This window comes from Carcharhinus amblyrhynchos, chromosome 32 (genome assembly GCF_965287045.1).
Source record: "Carcharhinus amblyrhynchos chromosome 32, sCarAmb.v2.hapA, whole genome shotgun sequence".
Taxonomy (NCBI): domain Eukaryota; kingdom Metazoa; phylum Chordata; class Chondrichthyes; order Carcharhiniformes; family Carcharhinidae; genus Carcharhinus; species Carcharhinus amblyrhynchos.
This window is the reverse complement of record NC_137355.1, coordinates 11062997-11075510: the sequence shown is the minus strand read 5'-3', so window position 1 is coordinate 11075510 and position 12514 is coordinate 11062997. Positions and strand designations below refer to the sequence as shown.

General features: G+C 45.0%; 1 protein-coding gene across 1 annotated transcript in view; it reads right to left on the bottom strand.

Moving 5' to 3' along the window:
* LOC145360718 (RNA-binding protein with multiple splicing 2) overlaps positions 1–12514 on the bottom strand; it is a 120297-nt gene that overhangs the window by 62639 nt on the left and 45144 nt on the right. The window contains exon 3 of the mRNA XM_080216095.1: positions 5478–5516. Within this exon, the coding sequence (XP_080072221.1) occupies positions 5478–5516 (39 nt within the window). The remainder of the gene's footprint in view (positions 1–5477; positions 5517–12514) is intronic.

Genomic DNA, 12514 nt, shown 5'->3' with positions numbered 1-12514 from the left:
CCCGCGTATCTTTGGACTGTGGGAGGAAACCGGAGCACCCTGAGGAAACCCACGCAGACACGGAGAGAATGTGCAAACTCCACACAGACAGTAACCCGAGCTGGGAATCGAACCCAGGTCTCTGGAGCTGTGAAGCAGCAGTGCTAACCACTGCGCTACCATCCCACCACCCAGTGCTATCCAGGTTTCCTGAACTGCCTGTATTTCCCTCTGAATCTTTCCCATCCATGTATCTGTCCGAATGTCTTTTAAATGTTGTAATTGTACCCACCTCTACCAGCTCATTCCATACAGGCATCACCCTCTGACAAAGTTGACCCTCAAGTCTCTTCAATCTTTCCCCTCACCTTAAAAATTTATGACGTCTAATTTTGGACTCCTCTCCCCCTGAGGAAAAGACCTGACTATGCCCCTCATGATTTTATAGACCTCTATCAGATCACCCCTCATCCTCCTACACTCCAGGAAGGAATCCCAGCTTATTATTCAAAGCTAAAAAAGGGGGTCAAAAAAAAAAAATCAGGAGGGCAGCAGAATTCTTCAGTCCTTAGACAGTTCATTTCAGACTGACTCAAGGTTGTAGCTAAAACATAAAAGTTGGCCAAGCACTAGAGTAGGCGGACCTCGTGAAATTACTTTATTGGCCATTTAATGTCAGCTGACACTTCTCCAGCTGAAGCATCACGCAATGACATTGAGATGTCTCACACATCTGGGTTGGACACATGTCTATCTAGTGTCATAAAAATTCTGGCCTCCTTCTCTCTCCACAGATGCTGCCAGACCCGTAGAGATTTTTTCCAGCATTTTGTCTATTTCAAATCTCTCATGCATAGAGTGAAGTAAATCACATCCAGAATCAAAAAAAAAGTGTTGCTTTGAGATTTACAAAAGGGTTTCACAAGACAATGCAGCAATTTATTTGGCACAGGCTTTGCAGTTGGCACAGTGGTTAGCACTGCTGTCTCACAGCACTAGAGAACCAGGTTCAATTCCGACTTTGGGTCACTGTCTGTGCAAAGTCTGCACATTTCACCTCCCCCCCGTTTGTGTGTTTTTCCTCCCATTTGGGGAGACAAGCCGGTTAGGTGGATTGGCCGTGCTAAATTTCCTCTTAATGTCAGAGGGACTAGAACAAATGACAGTTTTTTTTTACGCTGTGGTGAAATGCTGCAAAAAAAAAGTCAAGATAGAAATTTGCCACCATTTGTAGTTCATAGTTTAAAAAAAAAAGTAGAACTTGAGGCAGGAATTACTTGTCACACCAGAATGAGGTTTCAATATTGGAGGCTGGAAATTAGAAGAGACCAAAACGCTTGGTGGCTGACCTTCTAAACATTTGCAAATTACTGATTTAAAAAGATAAGTTTTGCAAAATGAATTACTAACTTGCTCCAGATCAAAGTTTTTTTAAAAAAAAATTTATATTTAACGAAAGCAAAGCAACCAGCGTCAGAAGTTAACTGTCAGTCACTGTCAACTGGTGCATTCTGCATACACAGTCCACTTCCCAACCAAAAATCAGCACCAATTCCCATACAGCATGAAGTCACTGTTTCCCCTGATATTGGTATTTTTGTGAATTGCTCTGATGGGTACAAGATGAAAAAGCTTTGACACAAAGTCCATTTTTAACAACACTCAAAGAATGGATTGTTGTACCTCATCATAATTACCTAAATTCCTCTCCAGCACATAAGAGCTTTATAAAGCTCTACCATATTCAGTAGATATCTATAAACAGGCCAAAAGTTTAAGAGCTCCAACTGCAATGATTTACAGAAGTGTATGATCACATTTCTCACCAATTTGTATATTAATAAATTAAAATTTTCCATGAACAGGGAATTGCAAGAATGTCCAAAAAAGTATTTAATCCACGATAAGCTCCAATCCAGTATGGTTAGTCCAATTTTAAGTGTCCACTACAACTCTTGCCAATATTTACAGATGTACCATAGAAAGCATTCTTTCTGGTTGTATCACTGCTTGGTACATCTCCAGCTCCTGACCAAGACAACAGGAAACTACAAGGGTTGTGAACATAACCCAGTTCATCACACAAACCAGCCTCCCATCCATCGACTCCAACTACACTAATCCCCTGCCTTGGAAAAGCAGCCAGCACAATCAAGGACCGCACGCACCCTAGACACTCTTTTCTGCCTTCTTCTGTCAGGAAAAGATACAAAAGTCTGAGGTCACGTACCGTCTCAAGAACAGCTTCTTCCCTGCTACTGCCAAACTTTTGATTGGATCTACCTCACACTGACTTTTCTCTATACCCTAGCTACGACTGTAACACTACATTCTGCGTTCTCTCCTTTCCTTCTCTATGAAGAGAATGCTTTGTCTGTATAGCACGCCAGGAAATAGTTTTCAATTTCCATTAATACGTGACAATAAATCAAATCAAAATAACTGATGACCGAGAGTCATTTACAAGTTCCATGGGTGTTACAGCAAGAGAATATAAGGCTGCCTGGAAGTGTTGCCTGCATTGTATGTAGCTGAACATTACAGTTGAGGCCTGCACAATTGCAGAAACTCAAGCTTGACAGAACTGTGGCACAGCTGTTAGCATTGCTGCCTCTGTGCCAGGGACCTGGGTTCGATTCTGGCCTTGGGTGACTCTCCACATCCTTGGTTCTCTCCACATCCACATGGGTTTGCTTCAGTTTCCTCCCGTTGATTAGCTGCACTAAATTCTCCCTCAGCGTACCCAAACAGGCACCGGAAATGTGGCAACTAGGGGATTTTCACAGTAACTTCATTGCAGTGTTAACGTAAGCATACTTGTGACGAATAAATAAACTTTAAATCCAGGACTATGACCAGTTGAGGGCTCTCAGCCCCTTTTCACAACTGATTAAAAAGTGCAGAAAGTAGGTTTCTCACTCACTGCCCCCTTTACCCCCACCCCTGCCAACTTCCTTTTGCTCGAGTTGGTCAAATTGTTCTCAAAAGGACTAAACCAAACCAGCACAGCAGAAACTCAACCAGTCCAGTTAAACATGCGAGCAGTTCCGTAGATGCTTCTGCCCCAATGTTAAAGGACTAATTCAAAGAAATCATTTGCCAGATTGAAAAAAACCTCGTACAATTCTATTGCTCAACTACCCTGCTTGCCAGCCTTGTTCAATGAGTACCAGAAAGCCCCCTGTGGATTTCCAGGGTCAGAGAAAGGTTATACATTCATTAACTTTAATGCAACACACACAGATCCACTACAGCTGACTTTAGATGGCTTCAGAGTCCAGGTACAGTCCAGCCTTAACTACTTCCGTTAAAGGAATTACAGATAAATATCTGGATCCATTCGCGTCAAGATCAAGAGGCTACCTTAGGATTGACAAAGGGTCAGATACAAATACTTTCCAACTCGTTCCTGCAGCTTAGTAGTTGAATACACTGCCTTTACAATTGGCAGCAGGAAGTCTTAACATTTTAAATCAGTGTTCTTTAGGGAAGAAAATCTGCCATCTAACCGTGACCCCAAACCCACCATAAGTGTGGTTGACCCTGGACTACCCTCAGCACAGTGGCTAGCATTGCTGCCTCACAGCACCAAGGACCCGGGTTAGACTGCAGCTTTGGGTCACTACATGGAGTTCGCACATTCTCTGCATCCGCACGGGTTTCCTCTGCTCTGGAGATGTGTGGATTAGGTGGACTCGCCATGCTAAATTGCCCCTTAGCATCCAAAGATATGCAGGTTAGCTAGATTGGTCATGCTAAATTGTCCTCTAGTAGCCAAAAGTTGTAGGTTAGGTGGATTGGTCATGATAAGTGTGCGCAGTTACAGGGAGAAGGCCTGGGTAAGATCTGTCAGAGAGTCAGTGCAGACCCAAAGGCCTCCTGCATTGTAGGGATTCTATTCTCAGATGGCTTAGCAAGCCATTCAGTTCAGGGGCAGTTTGAGATGTATTAAATGCTGACCCAGCCAGCAACACCTACATCCCCTGACACAGGATAAAAGAAAAAAAAATGGAGCTTTGGCCACTGAAGAAGCTTAATTCAAAGTCAAGTCATTTCTAACTCAGTAAAATACTTAAATTTGTAAGGACGTAGAAACTGAGAGCAGGAGGCAGCCATGGCCTCAAGCCTGCTTTGCCATTCAACCAGAACATAGCTACACTTCCAAACACCATCTTCCCCATGTACTGGGAGGATTTAAACATCTTGCTTTTAACATTCACTATTAGAGGTTAAAAGTTTATACCTAGTGAAATAATAAAGAACCTGAGGAATACTTTGATCACAAGATTGACTGCTGCTGAGCTCCCTCTGGTCCAAAATTGTCCCACCTCACTCAACCCCAACTCTCCGCCAGACTAAGAAAAAACCCATCAAGGACAAATTCAAAAATCCTTGTTCATAAACCTCTGCATGGAAAACTTGCCCAACTTCACCAGACACCTGGTAGCAAAAATCCCAAGCATCTTGATTCAGTCTTGCCCAGTAAGAGTTTTGGCAGATCTTGGGTGGATGGAAGTGTGACTGTCTTGACGTGGGATGACAGGGTAGTTAGCACTGTTGCCTCTCAGTATCATACCCTGCCAACATCTCTTACCCCACATGTGGCAGTGACAAGCATTGCTGCCTCACAGCACCAGGGACCTGGGTCTGATTCCTGGTTTGGGTCACTGTCTGCATGGAGTTTGCACTTTCTCCCTCTGTCTGCCCGAGTTCCCTCCAGGTACTCCAGTTTCCTCCCACAGTCCAAAAGATGTGCTGATTAAGTGGATTGGCCGTGCTAAATTCTCCCTCAGTGTACCTGAACAGGCACCAGAGAGTGGCAACTAGGGGATTTTTCCACAGTAACATCATTGCAGTGTTAAATGTAAGCCTACATTGTGACTAAAATAAATTAAAAATCATAGAATCCCAACAATGCAGAAGAGGCCATTCAGCCCATCAAATCTGCACCAACTCTGAAAGGAGCATCTTACTCTGGCCCTCCTCTTTCTCCACCCCCCCCCCCCCCCCCCCCTGCCACACCCTAACCATCTAACCCATCTTTGGACACTAAGGGACAATTTAGCATGGCCAATCCACCTAATCTGCACATCTTGGGGACTGTGGGGTAAAACCCACACAGACATGGGGAGAATGTCCAAACTCCACATGGACAGTCACCTGGAGGCTGGAATCAAACCTGAGTCCCTGATACTGAGAGGCAACAGTGCTAACCACGTCATCCCACGTCAAGACAGTCACACTTCCATCCACCCAAGATCTGCCAAAACTCTTACTGGGCAAGACTGAATCAAGATGCTTGGGATTTTCGCTACCAAGACACTATCCCATTGGAATGGCAGACAGGTTATACTACAATAGCTTCAAGTGGTGTAACCTTAGAGCAGTATAAACAACTCAATCCCCACTTTACACAAAGGCCTCACCTTTGTTATATCAAATTACAAAAAGTGAAAAAATGCAGAATTCATATCTACATACAAGGAAAAAATCATTACCTGTTTTGATGTGAGCTTGATTAGCGATCCTTCATATCCCTGTGTGGAGGAGGTAAAGAAATACATTGTAAAAATTCCATTATTGCAATGTAACACATCCCTAAGTGAAGAGATACTGCCTGTTGTAACTGGGTGAAGCTAACACCAAGCGAGATTGAAATGGACAACTTCAATATCAGATATCCCAAAGTCAAAAAAGTTAAAACTCCATCAGAAAGTGAAGGTGGAGATTGAGACCCAAACTCCTCTTGGAATTTAAACTGCTGAGCACCTCTAGGCTGTCAGAGGTAACCTCTTTGGACAAGCAAGAGTTGTTAAATTGAAGGCACCCACTTTAAAACAAATATTGCACACACGATTGGGTTCAGAGTCTTCACATAGGGACTTTTATTCATTCGTGGGACATGGGTGTCGTCACTGGTTGGCCCTAGTTGCCTGAGGGCAGTTGAGAGTCGACCACATTGCTGTGGTTCTGGAGTCACGTGTAGGACTGACCAGGTAACGACAGCAGATTTCCTTCCCTAAAAGGACATTAGTGAATCAGATGGGTTTTTCCCAATAATGGTTTCATGGTCATCAGTAGATTCTTAATTCCAGATTTTTTCATTGAATTCAAATTCCACCAAGGGCCTTTTAAGAGACTTTTGGATAAGTACGTGGAGCTTAGTAAGATAGAGGGTTGCCTAGTAGAGATAGAGGTATGCCTAGTAAGATGCTTAGTATAGAGGTATGCTTAGTAAGATAGAGGTGTGCCTACTAAGAGGAATATGTTCAGCGCAACTTGTGGGTCAAAGGGCCTGTTTGTGCTGTAGTTTTTCTATGTTTCCATCTGCTGTGGCAGGATTCGAACCCGGATCCCCAGAACATTAGCTGAGTTTCTGGATTAATAGTCTAGTGATAATACCACTGGGCCATCGCCTCCCCTTGCATAGGGACTTAAGGCAGGGTTTTCTGGTCTTGTCCATAGCAAGTCCCAGCCTAACTCCATTCACTTTTAGTGACACTGGATAGCTACAAATGTGGACAGAAGATTTCAGGCCTCCAGTGAAGTACCTTAAAGAAAGTTGGAATGGTTGGGAAAAAAAAAGTTAGTGGGCCAGTTTTTGTTTATTCATTCAAGAGCATGAAAGTATTGCTGGCCAGGCCAACATTTACCAGCCATCCCTAAATTCCCTCTTAAAAATGGGGGGACAATTAAGAGTCAACCACATTGCTATGGCTCTGGAGTCACATGTACGACAGACCCAGCAAGTCACTCATCTGAAGGAGCAGTGCTCCAAAAGCTCATGACTCCAAATAAGCCTACTGGACTTTAACCTGGTGTTGAGATTTCTCAAACAATTTAGACAAGGGTTTTTTTTGAGGGGGGTTGGGGGAAGAGAAGGGGAAACCTAGACAGCACAGTGGTTAGCACTGCTACCTTATGCCAAGGAATCAGGTTTGATTCCTGGCTTGAGTCGCTGTGTGGATTTTGCATGTTCTCCCAATGTCTGTGTGGGTTTCCTTCAGGACCTCCTGTTTCCTCCCACAATCCCAAAGATGTGCAGGTTAGGTGGATTGGCTACTAAATTGACCCTTAGTGTTGGGGGGGGGGGGGGGGTGGTTTGGCAGGGTAAGTACATGGGGTTATGAGGGAGAGGGTCAGGGTGGGATTGTGATCAGTGCAGAACCGATGGGCCAAATGGCCTCCCTCTACACTATTGGGATTCTATTCCGAGTGTCAGGGGTTGCTGGGGAGACTCAATGATGATTCACTTGACTCAAAAGGATAAAATACAATTTTTTAAAAAGCCAATTAGACTGGGACACTCGGTTTAGAGCACGAGGGCTTGACTGCAAAGCTGCTTTTGCTCAAAGAGCGTTCCCATTGTACAACAGGAACTAATCCTCTGCAAGAGCGTGTCAAAACCAACTACAAAATCTTCAAGGCATTCATCACTACTGTACTGATACAGCAGACATTAACCTATGGATACATCACAAAGCTGTGATTTGCTAGCCTACAAAGCTACGACAGCCCAAATTAGTTCCTTTTTAAATTTATGGGTGGTGGATGTCACTGGCTAAACCAGCATTTATTTCCCCTCAAGGTGGTGGCAAGCCGCCTTCTTGAACCACAGCAGTGTGTGGTGTAGGTACACCCACCACACTGTTAGGGAGGGAGTTCCAGGATTTTGACCCCAGTGAAGGAACAGCCTCCACGTTTCCAAGTCAGGACGGTGAGTCACTTAGAAGGGCAACCTCCAGGTGGTGCTCCCAGGCATCTGCTGCCCTCGACTGCTACCATCTAGAGTTTGGAAGGTGCTGCCTAAGGAACCTTGGTGAGTTGCTGTAGTGTATCTTGTAGATGGTTACACACAGCTGCTGCTGTGGTGGAGGGAGTGAATGGCACCCCTTCCACAATCAAGCGGGGCTGCTTGTCCTGGATGGTGTCAAGGTTATTGACTGTTGTTGGAGCTGCACCCATCCAGGCACGTGGAGTATTCCATCACTCCTGATTTGTGCCTTGTGGATGGACTTTGGGAAGTCAGGTGGAGAGTTACTTGCCACAGGATTCTAGCTTCTGATCTGCTCTTCATAGAGCAGCCATTCAGCCCATTGAGCCTGCACTGACAACAATCCCACCCAGACCCTATCCCCATAACCCCAAATCTTTACCCTACTAATCTCCCTGACACTGAGTAGCGATTTACCAATCAACCTAATCTGCACATCTGGGAGGAAACCAGGAGGTAGCCATAGTATTTGCAGTTAGTCCAGTTCAGTTTCTGGTCAAAATGGACTATTTATTTTAAAATGGTTTAAAAAATTGCAGTATGCTGCAGTGCAGAGGGATCTGGTGTCCTTATGCAGGAATCACAAAGTTGGTTTGCAGGTAATTAAGGCAGCAAATGGAATTTTTCCCTTCATTGCTGGAGGGATGGAGTTTAAAGATACTGAGGTTATGTTGCAGCTATATAAAAGGCGCTGGTGAGGCCACACCTGGAGGAGTAGTGTACAGTTTTGGTCTCCTTGAGGAAGGATACACTGGCACTGGAGGGGGTTTGGAGGAGATTCACTAGATTGATTCTGGAGTGGAGAGGGTTGGCTTGAGGAGAGACAGACTATACTCACTGGAATTCAGAAGAATGAGTGATCTTATAGAAAGATATTGTGAAGGGAATAAGATAAGATAGAAGCAGGGAGGTTGTTTCCACTGGCGGGTGAAACTAGAACTGGGGGCATGGCCTCAAAATAAGGGGGAGCAGATTTAGGACTGAGTTGAGGAGGAGCTTCTTCACACAAAAGGGTTGTGAATCTGTGGAATTCCCTGTCCAGTGAAGCAGTTGAGGCTACCTCATTGAATGTTTTTACAGCGAGGATAGAGAGATTTTTGAACAGTAAAGGAATTAAAGGGTTTTGAGCTTGTGGGTAAGTGGAGCGAGTCCACAAAAAGATCAGCCATAATCTTATTGATTGGCAGAGCAGGCGAGGGGCCAGATGGCCTACTCCTGCTCCTAGTTCCTACGTTACCCCCAGGATATCAATAGTGGGGGGGGATTTAGTGATGGTAATCCAGTGCTCCGTCACATTCAATGGGGAGATCCTCTTGTTGGGAGGTGGCTGCCTGACGCTTGTTTGGGCTAAGTGGCTCCATACCAACATGTAATCGTTGGCTAGGCTTTGCTGCACTTAGACATGGACGGAGTGGGACAGTGGTCAGGGAGAGCGTGCTTACTGCTGTCCTTCACCTAGTGACCCGTGACAATAAACAAGCTTTTAGCTCTGAGCTTGCAATCGATTGTAGAATGATTCTCTTAATGGGAATTCCACAGCAGTGTGGAGCTGCAGCAAAAAATGTTAAAATTCTCAGAGTGATCACGCACATTAATAACCCTCACAGAGCCAGACAGCCAAAAAACTCCCTAACCCTCAAATCACTGTTGAAGAGGACACAAGGGTTGGGGTCATGCAGTGCAAACAGTTAGTTATCAGGAATGTTTGGATGGGCTGGGGAAATGGGGCTGATTTCTGGCATCAGTGGTGGCTGAGGGGAGGTTTAATTGAGTACAAAAATGATGGGTCTCGATAGGGCCCCTTTGGGGGGTCAGGGGCAGCAGGAGAATGGAATATGTTTAAACAGGTAAGGGGGTTAGAGAATCATAGAATCTACAGTGCAGGAGGCTGCTATTTGGCCCATTGAGCTTGCACTGATGACAATCCCACCCTGTCCTATCCCTGTAATGTCACATTTACCTTCCTAATCTCCCTGATTAAAAAAAAGGGGCAACTTACCACAGCCAATTAACCTAACCCACGCATGTTAACTGTGGGAGAAACTAGAACACCTGGAGGAAACCCCCACACAGACATGGGGAGAAGGTGCAAACTCCACTGACATTCTTCCCGTGTGTGTGGGTTTCCTCCAGCTACTCCAGTTTCCTCCCACAGTCCAAATGATGTGCTGGTTAGATGCATTGGCCATGCTAAAAATTCTCCTTTAGTGTACCCGAACAGGCAGCGGAGTGCGGCAACTAGGGGGATTTTCAAAGTAACTTCATTGCGGTGTTAATGTAAGCCTACATGTGACACTAAAAAAAAAGACTTGGATAGCCTTTTTTCTGGTTAGTGGGAGACATGAGCTAAACTGCTTTCTGTGCAATAAATATGAAATTAGCAATTAATCACAAGAAAAACTAAAGCAGCTTTTGAGGGCCAGTTCAGTGATTCTGACTGTTTGAAATGGTTGCATCTCAGTTCAACTTGATGATGGCTTCTAACAGCATATTGAGAAAGTTCATCAGGGAATCAGCCTGAACCATAATCCCTACAGTTGATAGAGGCCATTCAGCCCATCAAAACAGCATCAGCCACAGTCCCACCCAGGCCCTATCCCTGTAACCCCACACATTTACCCTGCTAATCCCCCTGACACTAAGGAGCAATTTATCATGGCCAATTTATCTAACCCACACATCTTTAGACTGCAGGAGGAAATCAAAGCACCCAGAGGAAACCCATGCAGATATGGGGAGAAGGTGCCAACTCCACACAGACAGTGACCCAAGCTGAGAATCAAACCCAGGTGCATTGGCCTAAGCCCACATCTATTGCCTATCCCCAATTGCCCCTCTAGTGATGAGCTGCCTTCTTGAACTGCTGCAGTCCATGTGGAGTAGGGCCACCCACAGTGCTGTTGGGGAAGGGAGTCCCAGAATTTGGACCCAGCGATGAAGGAATAGCCGGTATATTTCCCGGTCAGGATGGTGAGTGACTTGAAGGGGGAACCTTCAGGCAGTGCTAACCAGGTGGGTTCCAGGCTCCCAGCATCACCTGTGCAGAGATCATTGAATGCGGCTCCACAGTTCAGGATTTCTGTACTCAATCTACAACTCAGCTAAATCTTGAAGCTGCCATCAGGTTGAGAATGACAATGCCAACAGCTCAGACACCAAAAGAGACTTCTTTTGTTGTTGCCACTTGCATGCTGACCAACTGGGTTTAACTCACCCCCATGCTTAACAGCTGGCAATGGAGATTCTTTAAATTTGTTCATAGTATGTGGACATCACTGGCTAGGCCAGCATTCATTGCCCTCCAGATGATGGTATTGAGCCCCCTGCAGTCTGCGTGGTGCAGTATATACATACAATGCTTGTTAGACCCATGCATAGTGGGCACACGATGAAGTCCTTAGCGCAGAAGAGGCCATTCAGCTCAGAGTCTGCATCAACTAATGTTCTTGAGACGGCGGCAGTGGTTAGCACTGCTGCCTCAGTGTCAGGGACCCTGGTGACTGTGCAGAGTTTGCATGGGTTTCCTCCCACAGTCCAAAGATGCGCAGGTCAGGTGGACTGGCCATGCTAAATTCCACCATCAGGGAGATTAGCAGAGTAAATACATGGGGTTATAGGGAGGGGATCTGGGTGGGATTGTCGTCAGTGCAATTGGCCTTCTTCTGCACTTAAGGATTGCATCTCTTATCCAGGTTTCCCGCAATCCTTTAATTGGATTTAAAAATCAGATGTTTTAAAGTTTGAGATTATTTACTTTGGTGCAATATTAAAAGCTTAGAGATGGTCAATGAGAAACAGAACAATGTCACCACAACAGGGGCCCACTAACTTAAAATCAAACCCATGGACCAAAGTGACTGTTAAGCATTTGTTAAAAAGAACATTAAGTATTAGAACACATTCAGTGCCAAGTTATGGTGCAAGATTGGCAGCTGTTACCGGAAGCCATAGTTCAAGCTAAACTGAAGTTCTTTTAAAAGGAAATTAGTACCTAAAATGTTAATGTCTGGATAGACTGGGACTTTTTCCCCCTCTGGAGCACAAGAGGCTTAGGGGGTGATCGTATAAAAGAATGAGGGACTTAGATCAGCTAGATAGTCAATAGCTTTAGATCCCTACCTTTGGGAAAAGATAGAGGGCGTAGGTTAAAGACAAGAGGAGATACACAAAAGGGTCCAGAGGGGAAATTGTTTGGAGGGCGGTGAGCATCTGGAACGAGCTGCCAGAGGTAATAGTAGAGGTGGGTACAATTGTCTTTAAAAAGCATTTTAGACAGTTACATGGGGTGTAGAGGGATATGGGCCAAATACAGGCAATTGGGACGAGCTTAGTGGTCAAAAAGGGCAGCATGGACAAGTTGGGCTGAAGGGCCTGTTTCCCCATGCTGTAAACTTCTGACTCCAAAATCAAATCATGTTGAAAATTTACTCAATTTCAAGAGCCACTTATATACTGACCAAATCAACTGGGTTGAACATTTTACATACTGCTAAGGGTAGCAGTCTGCTTGGTGTTTTGTTAATTGTTGGTAATTGTCATTGGCCTGGACCAGCACCTGGAGTCAGAATCCTTATTAATACAAGAGGCCATTCAACCAATTGAGTCTACACTTGAGCACAATCCCATCTAGGGTCTATCCCCATAACCTCTTGCATTTACCCTAGCTAGCCCCTCTGACACCAAGTGGGTGACTTAACATGGCCAATCCACCTCCCACAGTCCAAAGCAGTGCCAGTTAGGAAACTTGAGCACCTGGAGTAA